The 23,354-nt window shown below is 38.3% G+C and overlaps 4 protein-coding genes across 8 annotated transcripts in view; 1 reads left to right on the top strand and 3 right to left on the bottom strand.

Moving 5' to 3' along the window:
• Window positions 1-1,461, bottom strand: part of LOC122087167 (FH protein interacting protein FIP2) — a gene marked incomplete at its 3' end in the record, with an annotated part of 9,317 nt that extends 7,856 nt beyond the window's left edge. The window contains 2 exon segments of the mRNA XM_042656195.1: window positions 448-557; window positions 1,137-1,461. Of these exon segments, the coding sequence (XP_042512129.1) occupies window positions 448-557; window positions 1,137-1,176 (150 nt within the window).
• The window catches only part of LOC122087166 (mediator of RNA polymerase II transcription subunit 14-like), an 80,937-nt gene that overhangs the window by 29,048 nt on the left and 28,535 nt on the right, over window positions 1-23,354 (bottom strand). The window lies entirely within an intron of this gene.
• LOC122087169 lies at window positions 2,454-3,521 on the top strand. The gene is made up of 2 exons (XM_042656197.1): window positions 2,454-2,556; window positions 2,950-3,521. The coding sequence occupies exons 1-2, from the start codon at window positions 2,501-2,503 to the stop codon at window positions 3,203-3,205; spliced, it is 312 nt and encodes a 103-aa protein (XP_042512131.1). The 5' UTR covers window positions 2,454-2,500; the 3' UTR covers window positions 3,206-3,521.
• On the bottom strand, window positions 7,589-17,160 carry LOC122087168 (co-chaperone protein p23-2). The gene is made up of 6 exons (XM_042656196.1): window positions 16,883-17,160; window positions 13,568-13,751; window positions 13,033-13,195; window positions 8,256-8,287; window positions 8,115-8,157; window positions 7,589-7,908 (listed from the first exon to the last, which is right to left on the bottom strand). The coding sequence occupies exons 1-6, from the start codon at window positions 16,885-16,887 to the stop codon at window positions 7,877-7,879; spliced, it is 459 nt and encodes a 152-aa protein (XP_042512130.1). The 5' UTR covers window positions 16,888-17,160; the 3' UTR covers window positions 7,589-7,876.

Raw genomic sequence — 23,354 nt, 5'->3', positions numbered from 1 at the left:
TTTTTTTTTTTTTTTTGGGGTGGGGGGGGTAGAATATCAATCACTGCATACAAGAAACCCCTATTACAACTGCTTGCAGAAATAAGTGAACACGAAAATAATGTGTGTGTGCATGCCAACGCCTAGCCTAAGTGAATGGATGAGGCAGTAATAAGTTACTGGAATTTATGAACCATTTTACTATCCTAAAGCTTTGACCAGTTTAAATTGTTGATGGTTCTCACATTGGACATTTGGAGCCCTAGGTCCAATAACTATAGCAAATGAATTAGCCAGATAAGGAAGAGAAGAGAGATAATGTACACGAGGAAAGTTCCCATTGGCATGATGTGAATTCTGTTTTCTTTTGTCTCTAGTGTTAACATAGAATCACAGGTCATTATACCACCCGGGAGGATGGCACACAGAATGAATCCCACTCCCACAAGAACCAAGACAAAAGAGTACCTTTTCAGGGTCTTGAGAAACTGTATGGCGGCCACTGAACATTGCTGCAAGCATTGAATCAGGTTCACGTTGAGTCAACGTGTCCACTGTTGTGCAGAATTTCTTTCCCCCTATGAAAAAACACGGATATGTCAATAAATTGAATACCTAAACACCAAAATAATCAGAGGACAGCATATAACTATGACATGTAACATAATCGAAGAGAATTGTTTCCAGTAAATGAGCACTTTCAGATTCTCCCAACTAAATAGAAATTTATTTCCAAGAACAATCTATGGAAAATTAACGACCTAAAAGAAGACCAGGGGAAATTAGGCTTTAAATTCTCACTCAAGAAAAAAAAAATACTATGAATACGAAAAGATTTAACCGGCTAAGGAACTAGGCCGCGTATGAGTTAAAGATTCTTCTGCGATAAATCTTGATGATTATAAAGGGGTAGGTATGCTAATTTCGCAACTTCTCCCTGTCGAATCGAGGATTTAAGGTTTTTACAGCCATGAAACCAATCAATCTCAGATACTTTCTACTGAAACGGATAAGAGACAAAAGGTAACGCGCATAAAGAATCAACGAAGTCAAAACCCAATTATGGTATGTAGGAATCATAAACTCTTGCTTCTTAATTATTAACTCTTTTACACCTAAGAAATAATGCGAAATGGAGATCAGAGATTCGAAGTTACCAATGTTCAGGCGAATGAAGGAATCAAAACCAGAACTCATCGTCGTTGTTCTTCGCTGGCAGCGAAGAACAGCAACACAATTACAGGAGAGCGAAGAAAACGACCTGTAGACAAGCTGAACAAGAAAAACGAAAAGGTTTCTATTACAAGATCGGTCTCGGTTTATTCTAATTCACGGTGGACTCGGATTCGGCCCAGTAACCCTATAATCGCCCCTTTTGTCTGAAAACCAACTATTCAAGGAATCTTGGAAGGAGTATATCAATTCTAATACAAAACAGCCGACTCAATTCGATTCTCCGATTTTTTTAAGCCCTGCTCTTTGCCTATGTTACCAAAAAATACAAAAATCGAAACGCATCTTACGTCACCTAGAATAGTGAAGTCAGAAGTTGTAACATTTTTTTTTTTTTTTAATCATTACAATTTTTCTCAGTAGAGGTGAATCCTATCACTTCACATTATTTTCACAAATTATTTTATTAAATAAATTTCTGCATTTTGAAAAGCCTTTTAACCCCTCCATCTTCTTCAAATAACTTAAGAGAGGCCAAAATTTTCCTTGGAAGGAATCCCTTGACCCATCACTATTCAGGTTGGCTTTATTCTAGGTTTAAGTCGATATGTTTCACTATCGCTTGTGGATCTACAAAAGCGTTGTTTGCCGTATGAGGACTTTGGTCTGGGGCTATAATCACTTTTTCTCCCATTTAGATACATAAAGTATTAAAATTAATATAAATTTTATTTTTGGGGCATTCTTGATGAAAACATTGAAAATGTTGGATAATCAAGGAAAGGCTTTCTTGAGTGGTGGTATTAAAAGTTGAGCAAGTACTTCTAGACATTCAACATCCAGAAGCCTCCTTCGTTCATTCAAGTCCCTTATCATTTCATTCCAAGGGATGTTAATATTGTTACAGGTTTCCTTGCCGAGAGGGCCCTATTTATTTCGAATAGGATAGTTTTGCCCAATTTCGATCCATGTGTATTTGTTGATTAATTTTAAACTCCAATGAATAGAATTTCCTTTAAAAAAAAAAAAAAAAAAAGTGGTGTAATTTATTATTATTATTATTTTTTTTTTCAATTGATATCTCCAGTCAAATTTATATTTCGAGGACAAAGAATTTTACATATGATTAGGTGCATGCACAAGAATAAATTGGACTGAAACCTTGATATGTATGATGATACAAGACGGTTACATACCACCCATTGTAGCTCCCATTTCCTTTCTGCTTTCAAGGAAAAGGAGAGACTGGGTAACCACTTCTTCATATCTATCTCCTACATATAAAAGCATCTCTTGAGATCAAACCTCTTATCGTCAAGACTAATTAGCCTCGAAGAAGTAAAAGAAGATGAAAAGGAAGCATTTGTCATCCATTGCCAACGACGTCCTCCAAAGATCTGCAGAGTAAATCCTTTCCCTTCTCTTTCTATTGATGATATCATCCATGAATGATGAGTTCTTCTTCCTAATCAGATGATCAAAGCCATTTGTAGAGCACTCCTGTGTCTTCTTCCTAATCAGATGCCACTTTGAGTTATTGAGTGTTTTTCACTGATTGTTCTCAGTGGTTCCACAGAAGTTGGAAATGCATTTTATGTTTTACATAACTCAATTAATCCTAATCACAACAAAATGCTACACAAATCCTGTTTTTTCCATTCAATTTTACTCAATTTAAGATCATATTTCTCTTCTTGCCATATTTGAATAGCTTCATTCAGATCAGAACCAGAATATTTGAATTATAAACAGGCAACCTCTCAAGATGTATTTCAGACCATTCACACTGTTTTGCAGAATTCTGAACACTTATATAGAAGGTATAGTGGAAGAGTTTGAAGTGGGATGGAAGTCAGAAACAAATGGATATTCCAGAAAATTAGTGGAATTTTGCAGCTTGAAGGCTCTTGTTAACATTTGTTCTAACATAGAAGAAAAGATTGAGGATGGGTCATTCAACCAGTTCACCTTTGATATGATGCTTGATGGGGAGAGACCTTCCTCAGCAGATGATGAATCATACCTGGTTTACATTCTTTCCTGCTCTGTTTAGTAAAGGAATTTACTTTTGATCAAGTATGAAAAATAGATCCACTGCTGTAAGTTTTAAGTTTGTTGCTTAAATTAGGACTAACAATTCTTCCCCGGACGCCCTCGTCTGGTAGGAGTGTGTAGCAAAAGAGAAAGAAGAGAAGAAGGTAGCACCAAAAGGGAATCAAGGGAATGATGATATATCTCTCTTCTACTCTGATATCATGCCACTACTTGTTAGTTGATTTTCAACCTTTGACATTCAATACAAATTATATTTCTTCTTTTGAAAAACTTGCGACATCGTCTTGTACTGATACCTTAATATTTTTTTGAGGATGCCAGTGACAGAAGTATCTGTAATGAATCTCAATTATTTCGCTTTTTCTTTATGAAGATAATTGGTGATTCATAGAAGAATTCTCTGTTCTACCAAAACTTTTGTTGCTGGGTTTTAATTGCTTTTAATAAGTTCTGTGTTGGTAGGTGTACAATGAACCAAGTGTTGGGGAGGATGCTTTTATGTGGTTGGGTTCCTTGGTTCCTTTGGTTGTTGATGTTGCAAATGCGCAATTTACTTTTGAAGCACTAACAGCATCTACAGCAAACCGGCTTCACTATCCTGCTTATGATAGATTCATAGTAGAACTCCACAAGTAAATCATTTACCCATATGGTTTGTATGAATCTGCTATTTTCTCTACACCATTTGTATTGCTAGGAAGGCCTAATCATAACTAAAGTCAAAATGCAACAGATCAGATATGTGATTGGTCTCCCCCTCCCCTACAATGGCCCCAAATGTTGAAGTCAACTGCCTTCTCCTTCAGCTCACATTATCACATTATAAAAAGAGGAGGCCTCAACACACCCAAGAGCCAATCTGGGGGCTCTTCACTGGTAAAGAAATATTACAGTAAGCATGAGCCACCAAATTGTCAGTTATACAGAAATCTGCCAGTGTGATGAAGAGCCTTGCATGCACAGAGAGGGAAAGTTATATGCAGGGAGGGACTGGCATTGGTTTGTTATATTCAGGGAGAGAGGGAGAGGGAGGGGTGGTGGTTGCCCCTTGTCAAAAAACAATGTGAAATTCTCAACCTGTGATAATTTCATTTTGTAGATGTAGCAAGTACTTGCAAAGACAACCAACACCAGAAGGCATAAAATCAGCAGATGATGAGTTTATATTGCACGTGGACGGAATTGCAACAACACAAAGAGTTGTACGCCACATTGGAAGAATAAGTTGGCCTGATTTGTTTCGCCACTTAATCGAACGGTTTATCGAATTTACCTGTTCCTTGAATCACCCTAACTGAATTTTTTTTCTTCTAGGTAGACTGACCTTAACAAATTATGCTCTTTACTTTGAGGCATCGGGGGTCATATCTTATGAAGATGCACTCAAGATTGACCTGTCAAAGGATTTTGATCACAGTGTGGGAGACCAGCTTCCACAGGTCCTTGGGGTGCTCTGCTTTTCGACAATGCTATAATTTACGAGTCCACTCAATTGTAAGAACAACTAAAATTAACACCTAATGTAATTCCTTAGATATGATTCTCATTGTTGCGAAAGAACTATAGAGGTATGGTGTTAAAACAGGAAGCAAAGCATGCCACTACATGGGTGCTATTGTGTTCAAGGATGGTGTTCTTGAGTGGATGGCTCAAAATGTGTGTGCTCATTTTTACTTTGCAGGAAAGAGAGTGTGGTATTGGAATTCCCAGAGATGGCAAGTTCTACCAGACGTGACCACTGGCTTGCATTAACAAAGGAAGTTACCATACTGCTTCGGTTCTTATCAGATCTCAAGATAGAATCTCAAATAAGATAGAATCTCAAATACAGGCATGGGAGATCCATGCAAGAACAATATTAGGAATTACAAGGCTCCATGCAACTAGAGAGATGCTAAGGATAGCACCTCCAGTTCCAACTAGTTTCTTAATTTTTTCCTTGTTTGATGAATTACCCAAGGGGGACTATGTGTTGGAAGAGCTCGCAAACAGTCTGAAGCAGGTCAATAGCATACATCCATGCAGTGCAAGCTCTGTTCTCAGGCAATTGAACACGTCAAGTCCTACTGTCTCAAGTACAGAGGTTAAAGAGGGGGTTGAAGAGAGAATCATTGACCAAATGGATACTCTTTCATCATTAGAAACCATGGTTAATCAAGTAAGAGAGGAGGCAAAGGAAGTCAGTATTGCCAAGGCTACTGTTGAGGGGTTGAAAGAGGAAGGAATCAGTAACAGTTTCCTAATTCTAATGGTAAGTATTGGCATGCATGTGTTGGCGTGTTAAGGTCACGGAAGTGTTCTCACAGCTGCCTAGGGGTTAACGGTTTTAGTTGGTGGTAAAGCTCAATATTGTTCCTAGATGTGCGCTCTATGCCAATGAGAGCAATGGAAGCAGAATTTTGAGTTCATAGAGGTAAAGGCAGATGCTTCGGATTTTATTTAATCAAACTAATGTGAATTTTACTATGCATGGTTGTGTAGGAGCTACTAAGTCCTCTTAAAAGCATGTTATCATGGGATCAAGGAGTCATCAGATGGGAGAAGCCACAAGTCTCCCTCTTTATACTTTCCATGACTCCCATTGTCATCTACAAGTAAGTAGACAATGGTTTGTATGATCAAAATACAGGTCCTACATTGAATAGTGCTAGCCACCATATTGATAGCAATAAAGTGAACTTGTTGCTTACCATTTTTAATTAGTTTATCAATCCATTCACAAGTTTGCTTGAAGCCACACAGTTAATATTGTAATTTGCAACACAGGGAATGGATAGGCAAGGTGATAGCTGCAGCCTTGGGGTGGGGAGTGGGCAAAATGCTCAAGGCAAGACACGAGAGAATAAGAGACAAATTCACTGAGATTGTGGTATGCTCTGACCAAACAACCATGGAGAGCATTGTGACAGCACAACACCAATTGAAAAATGTCCAGACCATGCTACAAACAGTAAACATAACAATATTGAAGATCAGGTCCATACTGGTCTGGAGGACTCCTAAGGTTGATGCCTTCTTGAACTCATTGCTTGAATCTTGTCTTTCTTTTTTCTCTTTAGAAAAACTCATTCAGACTAAAATTCTTAAATAGAGACCCATGACATTAATGCTAGTATCTTCAGTTTTCCCTATAACCCCACCCCCCCCAATTAAAAAAAAAAGTGTATTTTGACGACTATGCAAACATACATATGACAACTGTCATGCCTTGAAGCTGAAAGAAACCTTGCTAAAAAGTATTAGTGATAAAATAGAAAAAAAATTTTTAGTCGGTTCTGTTAATTATATATCCACAATCAGTTTCCATTCTCTAATCTGAAAATCCATTCTTGCAGCAAACCAATCGAGTAATTACAGTAATGATCGGATTAGCACTCTTGTTTGCAGTTGTACCATTCAAGGTAGTTCTGGCTATCCTTACATTGCACCACTTCATTATGAAATCAAAGATTGTAGGCAAGTACCTTACGAATAACCAAGGCAGAAGGCGACTGAGGGAGTGGTGGAATTCAATTCCAGTTGTTCTTGTGGAAACCATGAATGAGACAGATTAGATTATTCCTTACCCCTTTGTTTCTCTAGTTTCCCAGTTATAGCTACTTTCATGGCCATAATGTTGGTTCTTGTTTTCTCCCATTACACTGTACATACGTTCCCAAATCCTTACTGAGAAGTATGTAGCAGAACTGTACATGGCTAAGGGTCGAGGCAAAGACCCTCCTCCAGCATGTATGCATGCATAAAGGCCTCCTGAAGAACAGTTTTGTTCGTTGAAAGTTGCTGTATTTTCTTAATAATTGAATGTAGTGCCCATCTCTAGAAAGCTCCTCATCTTTAGTCCGGATTTTGGGCAACAATCACATCCCTTCGATCCTACTAAATATACTCTTCCACTTGCCTGATTGGGATTCAAGACTTGAAAGTAAACTAAACAACTAACACTTTCTCAGTGGCTTCACTCTAGCACTGGTTCACTCATTCCGTGTGAGGATTGAGACTGAAGATTGGCTGCTATGATACCACTGATATGACCATAGGAGAATTCAACACTATAAACCAGTTTATAAAGTGAGGGGACCCAACACCATATCAACCTACACCAATTCTCTTTCACAACTGTTGTGAAATCAGCTCCCCATATGATTGATATGGGATCCTAACAAATTTCATCTAAAACCCTCTCTCTCTCTCTCTCTCTCTCTCTCTCTCTCTCTCTCTCTCTCTCTCTCTCTCTGCTTCTTAGAATTAAAAATTGCAGTACCCATCACATGGTTAGCCCTCGGTCGAAGGGAGAGGAATATATTTCCACCTGCGGTCATCAATGATGGGTGCAGATCACCTCGTCTAGGGTGAGCTATAAATATTTCCATGTATCATTATATGGCCAAAATGGTTTTGTGATTGGAAATTCAAGCAACATACATTCAGTGTAGCATTGTAGCAGTTAAGTTTATCATGGTTAAGGATTCAATGATCCAAGAGAAAGCTAATGTGGTAATGCCCTAGTTCCCAAGTGTAAGCTCCTGACAAAGATAGATCATGTACATACAACAAACTCTCAAAGTCAAATTTCCTGTTTTCCACATTTCAAATTCAGAAAGGCGTATATGAAAAAGGTTGTGCTTGATTCCAGGGGTATTGGTTAGTTCTGGGTCTTTGCTACTTGCTTTTAGCGGCTAGCCTTCTCCAAGTCAGGAAGATCTGCAGGCAAATAAGCAGTAACCATGGTAAACATCCACACCATCCATATAATTTACCAATTCTTAAGAGATGAAAATAACCACAGTGGTGTTGAGAAAAAGATTGGGATTTGGTGGTTAAACTTGATGGTAATATGATGGGATATGAATGACAATCTCCACCAAAAAGTTAACCCCATGAAAGAAGCTCAAGTTAGGGAAACTCACAGAGCATTCCATCATCATCACTGCTCTCATCGTCTCCAATTTCCTGCAAGAAGGAGAAAGAGACTTGTAAATTAAATACACATAGTGAGAGTTGTAATCATCACTTCATAAAACAAGCAGGAGGATATTGAATTCAGTTACCGCAGTGCGATCATCATCCGAGGCAAGGTCAGCTGCAAAAGAATATACTTATCGGTGAGGTCATAATCAAATAATTAATATGTGATTGTAAAACACATGACCCTAAATATTGAATCCGCTTTTCAAACCAACATTTATTATTGAAGGAGGCCCTGATAAGAGCTCACTACAAGGGTGCCTGTTACAGTATTTACAGGGAGCTTGAGCAGTGATGGAAAAGGTCAATAGGAAATTACGAGAAGTGAAGTCTTTTATCATGAAATATATGAGAGTCAAAAGGAGCATTTGCACTAATATTCAGACGCAGCAAAGATGATTACAGAACTGAAGAGTCATAAGAAGGCAATCAGGAACACAGAGCAGAGTGGAATGACAGTATATGTAATCAAATTTAATGTTGTTATGATATAAATTAAATTAAAAGTTGAAGAAACTTCCTTTTTGTTCTTCCTCTAAAGAGAAGACGTGTTATTAAGGAAATAAAGGAAGAAGTTAAGGTGGGTTCAAGAGGTGACAAACATAAGGTACAAAATACGCTTGATGGATAGAGAGTATAAATAACCAAAACATATTACAATTGAAACTAAGGAAATGGGGCTGTAAAAACAATTAAGATTTTCAGATTTTGATCCCCACCTACAAAAACAAAGTAACTCAGTCTTTTCCCAACTAAATGGGGTCGGCATGCTGGTACCAAAACCTTGAATTTTCCCTTGAAACTCCAGGTCAAATGCTTATTTAAGCATTGTTTACACATGTTTGAATCAGTAGATTGGAAAAAAAAAAAGGGGCGGGGGGTGGACAAAGTGGTAGTTTGGTTTCAGACCCTATGACATATGATGACCATGTCATCCTCTGCCTGAAGAATCACTGAGAGTCCATTACAACAAACCTATTAGTGGAAGAATTAAAATTTGGCCAAATGATGCTTTCAAATCCACCCAAATTTTGAAGTGGATGCTCCACGTTTGACTACTAAGGCCCAAGCATTGATTCAGAGGCAAAATGAGGGATTTTTGAAAAGAAAAAAAAAAAAGGGAGCGGGTGGGGGGGAGGTATTCTAGCAGTTACAGAGCTCTCAAGACAAAATGGGGCAAAAGCTCAAAATTTCACTGAAATGAGTCGAAATTTCAGAAAAATATTGCTTTTTTATATGGACTATATATGGACCCATGTTTGAAATGTCGTCAAAATTTTGAAATTTCACCAGAATGTGGTGAAACTTGAACTTTCCATGTGTTCTACATAGGATTTCTTTTCGATTCATGTCAGAACTGAGATATTTCACCAAAATTTGACATTTCGGTCAAAATTTCGAAACATGTGTATAGGTTGTCCACAATTATTGTGTTTCAAACCTCCCCCCCCCCCCCCCCCGGCCTGCCAATAGGGGTGTTAAAAGAGTTGCCTCTTAAATCATAGGATTCACACCTAAGGAAAGATCTTTGTTCATCAACTGGGAATCAGAGAAGCAGTCTTCAAAAGCATAGTGAAGTCTAAATTGTTTTATTTCAGACTGGATCCGGACCAATTTTGATTTCCCATAGAACGTAATAACTGAAAGATTGAAAATGAGGTTAAAAAAAAAAAAAAAAAACCTCTATGTTTAATATAGGCCAGATGTCAAGTGAGATTTCAAACATCAATTATTTCTTGAAAATAGGAACTACAAGGGCAATCAAAAGTCTCAAAGACCACCCTAGGGTCCAATAATCCAGTTTGTGACATGAGGTGCAACTCACAATCACACTGGACACAGCTAACATCATGTAACTCTGGTTCATGGATGTTCTGCAAGAATGGGCAGAAAAAGATTTCCAACCGAAGTAGAACACAACTGTAAAGCAGTCCATAGTTTTCAAGGTGACTATGTGAGCCAAGGCGGTTCAGGGGTGCCTAGGCTTGCATTATATGTATAGCTTTAACAGCACATTAAAGCAACAGTGTTTAAGAAAGCAACAGTGTTTAAGAAAGCATAGATGGGGGGAATTAGTGCATAAACCACCCAAGGAAGAGAAGGGATAAAAAGAAATTATATCTCAGCTTGATTTTAGCCAATCAATCAGATCACCATACACATTGCAATTTTTCAATTACAGAGCAGCACAACTCCTTAAATTCAATCAGAAAACCAGAATAGTAGGCCCCAACACCCAAGTATACCCGCATGCCTGAGAGAAGGTTTACAAGTCCATGGTCTCATTAGTTTCATCAGTTGTCAAACTGAACAATTTTCTTTTTCTTCCCCTGCAATTCCAACCTTTATCTCATTTCATTTTGCTTTGTTTCTATGTTGCTTTATGCCTTTATTGTCAGTTTGTGGTGAATTCCCTCTTTTTTTTCCCCCAAAGGAGAGAGAGAGAGAGAGAGAGAGAGCAGTAGGTAATTCATTATTTCTACATAACTTAAGAGAATGACAACAAAATCTAACCATGAGTATGGCAACGTAGATCGATGAAACACATAGCCACGTGAGATTCGAGTTTTAGAAACCACTGCAGTTTCATTTACAGTTGCTGCAATTCCTAAGAATCATATATGGACCATCCAAGGCCTTCAATAAACATTCAATCTAGATTCAGGTAAAAGGTTTAATTCTTCTAATCCCATCAGTTTCAGTTCTATTAGCATCATTCAATTGCTACCAGAACTGAGAACACAACTTAATCATCCCAACACAAGCCCTCCACCCCATATTCATTCAACAAAATTTAGGACCCTAACCAATGAATCCAATAAATAACTAAACAAATAATGCCTATGATCTGGTTATGATCTGCCCTATATAACCTGAATAAAGAGGATCGATGTCCGCATGACATATTATAATTCATTATGTAACAGAAGGTTATCATAGAGAAAGGAAAGGCTTATACAACTGGGTTTGTAATCCTCACACAAATAAAGAAACCCAGATGCAAGAGCACAATCCTAGGAACATCGACTTGACAGCTGCTGGACAGCTCAAAATAACCTACAATGGGCTCTCAATTGGACAGGTGATAGAGGGGGCCTGAAAGTGGCCCTCAATTGGGACAGCATCCAGCTTCTTGTGGCCTGTTCATGGTTGTCCCCACACCGTGCCAGCAAATCCATGGACAACACAAGAGTTGGGATACAGCCAAGCCCATCCATGGTTCTACTCCCACATGGCTTCAGTTGTTTATTTAATATCCCATTTATTATTTAATAGAGTTAGGAAACTCTAGTCAGTTGATTCAGAGATGTTTCCAGGACTATTCCTTCCTCATTTCAGAAGTTATAGGTCGTGCTAGAATAATTAATTGAATAAAATTTCTTCAACTTGGAACCCATTCTCTCGCCTGATAATTGAGAATGGTGTATAACATGAAGTCCATTCAGGCTCCGATGACGCATAAGCATAGGGTTTAAGAAATAAGACTTGAGTTTAAAGGTTAATGCTATACTTAATGAACTGGAACAAACTATATAAGGAAAGGAAAATTCAAGGTTTAAAGGAGATAAAATTTTGGGAAGAGTTCAAGGTAAAAATATTAAATTAGACAATAAAAGGAAAAATTCGAAAAGCTTCAGTTTGAGAGCTAAAGTTTAGTGTTTAACTAGGTGATGAAGGAACATCCCAATTGAAGTTTCTAGGCATTGATCATTCAATGTATTAAAGAGATCAGGTTGTATAGTAGGGAATGTTTCAAAGCTAATTATAACCCCCACTAGGCAGATGCAAGAATCCATACAACTTTTGTACTATTAAGTTGTGTACACTATACAGGGTGTTTATGTCTAAATTCCCTGCAGTGTACAGTAGGATCCTAGTCAGAATGTGTATTGTTAGTAAACACGATAGGGGGAGTGTCCCTGTAGTAGTATCTTAGTAAGTTTCCTTCTTTTAGTACGTCACCTTTTGTAATCCTATTGTTATCTAAGTAGGTATCCTATTCCTAGTCAAAGTACAATATTCTTTTGGTATCCTAAATATATGGGCAGATTCACGATAGGAAAATTATCCTATTCCATCGTGTTCTGCAGTTCATATGCTCCTCCTTCCATCTTCAACCCTTGGTATGGACTGATCACTATTTTGTCTTCAGTTACAACCACATTATGTTTTAAGTGTTTCATCTATTTTGTTGTCTCCAAATAGAAGCCAAAAGTTAAATAGTTCAAGTAAGATCACTTAAATTCCAAAATCCTAATCTAGGTAATTGGATTCCTATTATTTAGGAGTGGCAGGAGTTAAGCTTTATAAATACAGGTGCTCAGCCAGTCTGCTGTAGAGTTCTGGCCTTCTGGGTAATGATTTTGAGAATTGTGTGGGTAGCAGCCTGTTATTGATGGCAGCTACTACTCCCCTAATACTGGTGAACAAGTGCTAAAAGCATTTCACAGATTCCAACAGCAGAACAAAATTTACATACAAGAATATCAAAGTGTATACAATCATGAGATGGGTTATTGGGAATTTGGGATGCATAATATATTTTAGCATATGATACCCCAAACATAAAAACATTTAATTACACACTAAATAAGGTTTTGTATGACTTCCCAGAACTAAACTCAGTTGCTGAGTTCGTTCCGACCCCTATTCAAAGTAACAAGACCCAACTTATGATGAAGTTACAAATTATAGAATGCCCAGCCCCTTTTGATCACAAAACAGTCAGCAAACAATAAGTGTTCTTTGGTTAATACATGCTGGAACCTTTTTCCCTTCTGAGCTTAACGATGCTTCCAACCCCTAAGGCTGTATTATGAACATTTCACTAAGGACTCAACAGAAATCAAGCCAACTTACATTTGATTGACTCTTCTTCATCCTCATCACACCACTTGTTCCAATCAACCTTGATGTAAGGAGCAGGTTTTTCATCAGACCTTAACAGTCTCTTCCACCAGCCCTTCTGCTCTTTCTGGATTGAGCAAAGTATGTTTCTGAGTCCAACATTAACTTTACTACCCTGCACAACAATGAACAGAGCTCCAACCATGAGATGTAATATAACACCTAGTCCATCCGCCACAAAGAATGCAAAAAAGATTCATTGTATTCATTCAACATAACCCCACAACACCAGTGGAACTGAACATAATCCATAAAATTTCTTTGTAGTAAGTGAACCAGTCATCACCATCTCTCTTGCATGCTTTCACATGATAAGAGAGAGTGGGAGAGATGGGGGATAAGAAGAAAGATGATGAAAAACTTCCATAGTATTCAACAATATGGAAAACGAAAAATTGATTAGAATCAAATTCTTGGTAAGACATCTGGTGTCACATGGGAAGGCTAAAACTGAAGGCACTCTCGTGAAGGGTCGTAATAAGCTTACCTCAGGAACAATTGTCCCATACAGTTCCAGACTTACGTCAAATGATTCACCTTGTGGACCAACAGCAGAGAAACTAAACAACCCCTGAGGTTCACTTTTCACCGAGACATTCTTTGCATCAGGCAAAGCAATAGTGAGGTAAACCTTATCAGAACGCTGTGCCCAAAGAACTTCTGGATGACGACTGTATACAGACAAAAAAAGCAACTTCTATCATTCTAAATTAACCAAAAATTCATATGCTAGCAAATATTTTTAACACAATCTTGTAAATGCAATCACATTGTAACATGTGGAACAACGTATTACCGCTTTTTTTTTTTTTTTAAACAATTGAGAATAGAAAAGGTTCTAGGTGCAGGAGAGCCCCAAAAGAACTACATATCAGTAAACGTCAATGCAAGAATTCCAACCCCCACCCCCAGGCAAGCGGCCCAAATGCAAACCTACCAAACCTGCTGTTGACTCATAACTCATAAGCAATTCATGTCTTATCCTAGCACTACAAACCAGGTCCTCCCTCTTCGTCCTTTTCCTTGTCCTTCTAACACTTCCAATTCATAACACATCCATTCTTTCTTACAAGTGCATTGGTTGGTCATCATAGGACATTGCTTAACCTTTCAATTCACAACAAATTCATTATTTCTTACAAGTGCATTGATTGGTCATCATAGCACATGGTTTAACCATCTCAATCAACTTTCCCTCATTTTGTTCTCTATTGGTGCTACTCCAAGAAGGGGAGGCAATTTCCGGCGTGGCACACCCAAACCTGGTGGACTAATAAACAGGCTGTAATGAGATTTGACCAGCTCGCGTAATTATGAAAAGAACCAATTATCATGGTGCCAGACCCAAAAGGCTAGTATACACCCCATTCCAAACTGAACCCACCCAACCTGCTTGATTGCGGCCCAAATACACTGAATCCATGTAAACACATCTTCTAAAATGCCTTCTTCTTATGCATAAGCAAGGTAATGTATCGGTTTATAAATTGGCTGGGCTCGGCCTTTCCTAGCCCTTTCCCCATCTAATAATCGAGCAGGCTCGCGTATGGCCCAAAGCACCCAAACTCAACCTGCCCAGAACCCTCCGGGTTGTAATACATACCTATGTTCTCACAGATTCCCTCGAGTTATTTCTGATTCTATGCTTCATTGTCTAGCTAGACATCCATATAAACAGAGTCATTTCAGGTGCAGTAATTTTATCACATGTAAGTCCCTTTTTTTTTTCCCTTCCCCGACATTCAACTCTATATCACCCTTAGCTTTAAATAGCCTTCTGAAAGAAAAGAAAGCACGTGGGTTTTAAATTGATGGGAAATTGAGGGCCCGTTTGATAATGTGCTGTCTCTATGTCCAGAAACGCCGGAAACATAAATTCACTTTTCTGGGAACAAAAACGGATTTTTAGGTGTTTGATAAACCTTGTTTTTGGGAACGTTTCTTGTAGATTTTTTTTTTTTTTTAGGGAATATAATGGAAAAATATATTGTCTAAGCCGTCGCAGGGAGTCTCTAATTTGAACCCTAATCGCCATGATTTCACCGTAATCTTCACAGAGCAAAACCTTTTTTTATCTCTCCCGTGGCTGTTTTCTGCAAGAGAAAACAAGGAGTGACCAGAAAGAGGGGGTAAAAGAAGGACGGGAAGGGAAGGGGAGAGATGCCTAGCGTCGCTGTGAAGCTCTAGTGTATTCTTCAAATTTCTCCTTCAACACCGTTTGCAGAACCGTATCCAAGCCTCTTTTGATGATAACAGCCCTTTTGGTGTTACTACGCCGCCCGAAGAATCACTCGCCGCAGCTAAGCCTTCTTTCATCGATGGTGTTGCTACCAAAGACATCCACATTGATTCTTTAACCTCTCTCTCCGTTCGTATCTTTCTACCTGACACTTGCCTCGCCGCCTCCAAATCTGAATTACATGCCCAATCTCTAAGGCAAGGGTCAGGACTTCTTCCAGGTCCTTAGATCTGGATTCCTCACATGCTTCCGTCGATGCCCATCATAATAACAACCGTCGTAACAGCTATGCCCCCTCCACATCTCCCACGCCTGTTGCCAACACGGCTGATTAGATCTGCAGGAGCAGCTATGGTGGTAGCAGCCAGACTGAGAGCTTGATTTCGAAACGAGAGACAGGAGCTTACAGGGGCTATGCACCTTCCTTGGAGAATAAGCAACATTCTTTTCGTAAGTTGCCAGTAATGTTGCAATTTCATGGTGGAGGGTTTGTTACCGGCAGCAATGACTCCCAGAACTTCGTTATCCATGGCCATCTCCCAACTCCCAATTTGTTGCAGAGAGACCGAAGCAATGGGCTCGCGTGAAGAAATCCTTCACGATCCGACGATCGATCAAGATGTCTAGAATCCAGTGAAGTTTGCCTGCCTGACATGCAATCTGACCGGCGTCATGAAGCTCCGATGATACCGCCCTAAGGAAATGCTCACAAATGAGTTGCAGACACTCATTCTTGAATGAGTTCTCCCGAACGCGAGCACTGGAATTTCGTTGATGGTAGTCGTTTCCAGAAACGCAGAAACAAGTTCAACTTGTTTCGCCTGGGGTGTTTCTAGAACCATAAATAGGTAGAAATTTCAATTTCTATTTCTAAAAACAAGTGAAACGAAGCAGTTTTGTCAAACGCTTTTTGCTCCATTTCTGTCGTTTCTGGACGCATTTCTTGAAACGTAATCAAACGGCCCTGAACTTTCACTTTTGTAGACAAATATGAAACAAAAGTGTCTCCATTGCACCTAGCTAGTCCCACGCACATGTTCTAAAAATCTCTTGACAACATGGATCAAAATAGATCTCAAGAATGAAAGTAGTCCACATCAGTGATGACAGGATTTAGAAGTGAAACCAGTAAGTGATTCAGCAAAGGGGCGAAGTGCTAAATTGAATAAACCACTCCCTTCTTCAGAGCTAAAACTTAAATCAATGCCAGCAAGGTCAGTTCATTCACCGATTCTCAAATCTTCACTGTGAATGCACGGCAGAAATAATTATTTTTCGTAGAATTAAGATTCCAGTTCAAAAGTTTTGAGGACAATCATATGAGCTCTAACAAACATTTTGTTTCATCTGCCGTCAACGACACATCGAAACACAATCGAATGCAAAACGAATTCTGTAAGGAGAAAAAAAAAAAAAAAATCTAAACAACGTATTATATATAATTAATCTTAAAAATTACTTTCCCTTTCTTTATTCTTCAAAAGCGATTTCAGTACTCCTATTAAGATACAGATTGAATTCTTGACGCCGTGAACGAAGGGACAAAGGAAAGAAACCGTGTACCTCATCACGACGAAGTGCGAAGGAGAACTTGGAAGAAACTTGGAGGTGGTAAACGAAGCAGCAGACAAGCTGCAGCCGTGGAAAGTCGGAGAGGCAACCTAGAAACGATTCCAGTCAAGAAACCCCACTGATAGGACCTTTATAGTTCATAAGGCCCCGTAGCTTTTTAGCTTTGCCGCTCCGGTTGCCCACACTGAGCAGGAGTGCATAACAGAAAAGGTGAAACGCAAGAGTGAGTCTTGAGACGACCAACCGGGTCCAAACTCCAAACGCAACATTTGTTGTGATATTCTTTGGAGGGAAAATAAGTGATGATGAGTGAAAAAAACAAAAAAAAGTGAGGTGAGTGGAGTTACTGCATTTGTGTTTTTTTTTTTTACAAAAAAAAAAAAAGAGCACCCTACAATACTGATCATAGCCATGTTCGGCAAGCGACACTTCCCCAAAGTCAATGGGCAATAGTAAACATGCCAAGACTCAAACTCACAGTCAGCCAACTAGAGCAACAATGGGTTAAGGGCATTTTCACCATTAGACTATCAAACACATTGGTAAATTGGAAGGCAACATGATCATGTGAGGAAGAGATAATAGATAGATATGGTGGTGCTATAATACCCTAACCTGGTGGCTCAGGGACCTGTAGGCAGTGTTTGGTGACCAGGAGGAGAAAAAAAAAAAAGTATATTTGGCAACATTATTAAAAACACACACACACACACACACAAAACAAAACAAAATACAAAAACAATTTTTGTATTTTCTTATCTTTTATTTGTTGGCACGATTTTTTTCAGGACAAAAGCAAACTTCACCATTTTCAAGGTGAATTTTGAAATTCAAAATATAATCTTCTCTTGGTTCAAAACATACCAAGCACAAAGATGAATTCTAAAACCATGAAAAAAATACAATCGTTTGTGCTTTTTTTTTTTCCCCTTATCTTGGCTACCAAACACGGGCATAGTATATGGTGGCTAAAAGGGTGAAGGAGTTGCTATAAGCGGGGTTTATAAATCCATAATTGGGCTCAAATTGTTTGTTGGAGTCGATTATCTAAAACCTTCAAATCAGATCTACCCAACCATTTCAATTAGGATACGTTTGATACATATCGACATAAAATGGTTGATCTAATTTTAAATTAATCTTTTTCGTTTTTTTAGGAAAAAGACTGGTTATGCGGTCAGTACATCCGAATGTGTTTATTTATCTCCTCATCCCTTGAGAAAATACCTTATACCCCTCCCATTTCAGTATTTCTATTGGTTGAGCTGCTAGCTCTAAGAAAATCGATGACATACCTAAATCTCTTCATTTTTGTTTTTGTTTTTTTTTTTTTGTTTTTGTTTATTTGTTTTTTTTTTTTTTTTTAATCATTGGTTAAGGGACTTTGGAATCTTTATGTATTATTTGGAAAACATCAATATAGCAATATAGTATCAAAAAATGTTTTACAGGGTAACTATATCTATAAATTAGAATCACATTTTTTTTTTTTAACTTGTAATGAAGAAATAATCTCCACACGTGAGGAGATATAGCCCTTGATTAGCATTGAAAAAAGAGAAAAAAATGTGTATTTCCAATCCATTTGTGAAAATAATGGACAATAGGCATAATGTCCTTCGAAATTAAAATAAAAAAATAATTCCACGCCATCTAATGGTCGGTTTACATGTCTGTGTTACAATATGAGGAAATCTTTTCACTTTTGTTATGTTTTGTTGTTGTTGTTTTTTTTTTTTTCACGACAAAGTTTGTATCCATCATTAATAGTAGGCTCTATACGGATTCATGAATTAAATAATTAAAGACAAGGCAGCGGTAGCGAGGATTCAACAAATGGGGCATATGCCAAGATATTTCCAGTTGGATTCTCACTGTCACTCACCGCCCACTGCAAAGGATTTGGATCCGAAATATTATTTCAACTTTTATTTTCTTAAGGCCACAAATAAGTAAAACACCCCTTAGGGTTTGTGCAACCTCCAGCTCGTCCGTTGTAGAGAGGTTTTCCGTCAAATCTAAGATATAATGATCCTTATGCCAAAACACATGAGATGATGAAATGACCACCAAGGAGATCACAGTTTGGACTAGGGGTGTCAATTCCTAAACCGAACCGGTAAAACCGGCCGGACCGAACCGATAACAAACCGGACCGAACCGAACCGAAGCCTTATTGGTTCGGTTCGGTTTCAAGTATTGTAACCCCAAAACCAAACCGAACCGCACCGAAAACCGGATGAACCCGAAACCAAACCGAAACCGGCTCAAAACCCGGACCGAAACCGAAACCAAACCGGTAAGAAACCGAAACACTCCAAAATTCATTAAAAAAATTAAAATTTGAATAGTTTTGTATACATTTGTATGGAAAATCGAATTCAAACTAGACCAAAAATCAAAACCAACCCGGTTACAAATCGATTTAAGAAATCGAAGTTCAACAATTCATCATTTGGTTGTTTCCTAATGGCTCCATACCGGTTTAAAAAACCGATCCAAATCGAAATGAACCTAATAAATCCAAACCGGTACCAACCCGAACCCAAACCGCACCGAAACCGACACCGGACCGAAACCGATAAATCCTTATTGGGTCGGTTTCGGTCACTTCCAAACTCACACCGAAACCGGTGGAACCGGACCGAAACCGCACCGACCCGGACCGTTGACACCCCTAGTTTGGACCAAGGGTGTAAAAAAAGCTCGAATAACCCGAATCAGCCCTAGTCTGCCTTGAGCCTGAACAGGGCTTGGGCTGAGATTTCAGCCATAGGATGAGTTAGGGTTTTGAGATTTTCAGGCATGAGGCAGAGTTGGGTTGGGCTTGGGTTGAGGTCTCAACCCAACCCGACCGAATCCAACCCAATCATGTGTATTAAATATATAATCATATAAATATGTTAATAATTTTGAATGGGTACTTATAAAAAAAGATATTTCGTTTTCCACAGTCTACACATATATGAAAACTTTGGTCTTTGGCTTCTGCAATGTATTAAGATCAAACAACCAAGTAACTAATAGTATTAGGTTGGAATGGATTGGGTTAAACCTGGCCCAATCAAGGTTGGGCTTAACCCGACAGGATTGGGCTTGGGCTGAGTTATTCCAGCCTGACCTAGTCCATCAGGGCTGGGCTTGGGTTGAGTTAAAAGAGACTTTAGGGTTGGCCCATTGATCCCCTTAGTCTGGACTCTGGACTCTCCTTTGTATTCACCGCGTGGGCCTCGTGGCTTATCGCTGAAAAAAAAAAAAAGAAAATGGGACGGAAATGATATTCAAATGACGAGGAGGTTATCACAGTATCACGCCGACTGAAAACACCCTAAAATTTAATGTAACGGCTCGATTGTTATATGTGAGAATTCATGATAGTTACGTCTCGACAAGAACCAAACCAACCTGATATTCACTCGAACCAGAGCTGTTTGAGACTGAAGAATGTGAAAAGAATGTGAAGAGACTCGAACAGAGAGCAAGGAACAGGGGCCATACAAGAGAAAGAAATGTTCGAGTTATCTTTAATGGCAGCAGCAGCAGAACACTAGACGTCGTCACACCATACTGCTGTGGATCTATCGTCTATTTTTTCGCCGCTCAGGATTGATATATTTTGCAATTTTATCAAGGTCTCTATTATATTGCTTTAAGCGAAACCCTAGCGAACATTCTTGATCCGTAAAAGAGCACCGAAGCAATGGAGATCGATTCGGTAACGGAAAAGACGTTGAAGCAGAAAGCTGAAACATTGCAGGCATTGGCTGCTGGTCCTCTTGCATCTTCTGTTGCGAAGCTTTCTGGTTCTTCCAGAGGTATTCCTTCAGAAAGAGACTTTCATTTCTTTCGCAACTTCGACGAATTCAAAGTTCCAATAAAAGGAATCGCTGAGAAATCTGAATCTCTGTTGAAAAATATTGGTTCATCCACTCATCTGTGGGGCAAGCAGATGACTTACCCCGAAGATTCAGAAGAAGCTTATGACTGGCTAGTTAGTGTTAGCGACGAGGTCATTGAAAGATGTGATGTTTCTATTGATGAATTTCACATGCTGAGGAAGAAAGAAGAGGGAGGCATGGGAGGTATCAGTTCGATAAACTCTGACGACGGGTTTCAGTTGGTTTATGGGAAAAAGAAGATGGGAGGCAATCGCAGTATGGAGAAGAAAGATGGGCACGATCCGAGTTCTTTGACGTCAGTGAATGTGGCTTCAAAGGACAAGAAGACGACAGGGGCAAAGCCACGCCTGCCTTTCCATATACCAACTATTCCTCGACCCCAAGACGAATATAAAATAATGGTTAACAATACGAACCAACCGTTCGAGCACGTTTGGTTGAAGAGGAGTGAGGATGGGAGCAGATTTATACATCCTTTGGTTAGTTGTTATTTAACACCTTTGTACTCAATGCATGAAGTAGGTTTCTCATAAGGAGTATTCTTCGTCAAGATGGTTGTATCCCTTTTCCTAATTGATGTTTCTACTGATGACATCTTCCTGAAAACCATGAAGAAAAATCTTCTTTGCTAGCCAGTTCAGGGTTTATTTATTTCAAATGAATACATCCACTTGTCTTCTACCTGTGGCCCTCACTATGTTTGCATCTGAACTATTACATAGGTCTTTCGTTCAATCCTTATTAATCAAGTTTTGTTTTGTATTTTATTTTTTTTAATTAAAAAATCCCATAAGATTTTATTTTGAGTAAAGGGTAGATACAGATAAATTAGCATGCGCTGACCACCTTCACTGTACAAGCTTCGGTATTGAATTTACGGGGAACACACAATTTATTTGTTTAGTCACTGCTAATGTCAACATCTGGAAATTATTTGCAAGTATGAGGAATGCTTATATGTCTGGACCCTCCTCCTTTTCTCCCTTTTTTAGCATGAGGATATGTACCTTTTTTTTTTTTTTTTTTTTTTTTTTTTTTTTTGGTAGAGGTGCAGATTAAATTATACTATTTAACCACCCAATTGAGTTATCTAGTTTACTGCTTACTCTAATACACGTTCTTCAATCCAATCATTAACTGCATTGACCTTTGTATACCTTGTCTGTTACTTTTATCCTCTATGCTTACTCCTACTCAACATCTATAGCACATGCAACTACATAGATTTGTCATTTACATGCTATCTACTATCCTTTGTGCGAATACAGAATTATGTAAAGCATTACTGCATGCTACCTCTTAGCTGTATGATTACTTACGATTTGTTGAAACACCTTAACGATCCAACTGGAGTGTCTAAATGCTTGAGTTTGAAAAATATGTTCTTCCTTTCACCTTCCCCTTCTCCCTGATTCTACTTTATGTGAATAATACGTCTCAATAGTCCTTCAGCTTCCTTTAGAAGGCCAGTATGATAATGGATCTGAGAACTTTGATTTTATTACTTCTGGAAATGGTTCATATAGTAACATACAAACATCCTTTTTTCCCTTGAACATCCATTAAAATATTGTTTTCCAGTTTACCAGCGGCCATTACGGCTGTAATGATTTTTATTTTTGGGGGGTTTAAGGATATTGTGCTGACTATCTATTTACATAATTATCTGGAAATTCCCTTATCAGTTAAGGAATGGATAAATTATAGGGAAAATTACATGATTACCCACTTTTAGATGTATCTTTTCAAAATTACCCATCAAAAGTTTCAGTTAACAAAAATACTCAAAATTAGGTTTCCCTTTACAAAATTACCCACTTAAAGTTTAAGTAAATAAAAAAATCCAAAATTGAGTTTGGGTTTACAAAACTACCCACTCAAATTTTTAGTAATAAAAAAATACACATTATATGTGGAAGATGAAGAATCACTATTTTGGGTGGTTTTGTAAACCCAAACCTGATTTTGAGTATTTTTGTTTACTGAAACTTTGGGTGGGTAGTTTTGTAAACCCAAACATAATTTTGGGTATTTTTGTTAACGAAAACTTTTTGTGGGTAATTTTGTAAAGGGAAACCCAAAAGTGGATAATCATGTAATTTTCCCTAAATTCTATTTGTTGATTGGACATGATTAAATGATTTATCTTTGGTTTAATCTTTATTTTACTTGTTCAGATAGGGCTGGCCTGCCATTGCTCTTTCTTATGCTTTATTGTTTTCCTGTTGCTGCTTTAAGATTTGTTGCTTACTATTTGCCTTGAATTTTGTTTTTTCTTATGCTAATTTTCCCTGTTGCTGCTTAAGATATGATGCTTACTATTTGCCTTGAATTATTTCCTTGTGTCAATTTCAATTTAATCTACTAGTACTAATAAATTTCTTTTTGCCACATCTTAGTGCTTATATCTTATTTTGAAATGTACAGGAGGAGCTCTCTGTATGTGATTTTCTTGCTAGAAACACCAGTGATGTTGAACCAGTAAAACCGCTCCCTATAGAGTCTACCCTTTTTAAGCTTGTTGAAGAAGTCAGAGATTTGAAGGAGTTAGCTGCTAAGTTGCG

Source organism: Macadamia integrifolia, chromosome 8 (genome assembly GCF_013358625.1).
Source record: "Macadamia integrifolia cultivar HAES 741 chromosome 8, SCU_Mint_v3, whole genome shotgun sequence".
NCBI lineage: Eukaryota > Viridiplantae > Streptophyta > Magnoliopsida > Proteales > Proteaceae > Macadamia > Macadamia integrifolia.
The sequence above is the reverse complement of the archived record's forward strand: the minus strand, read 5'-3'. Positions and strand labels throughout refer to the sequence as shown.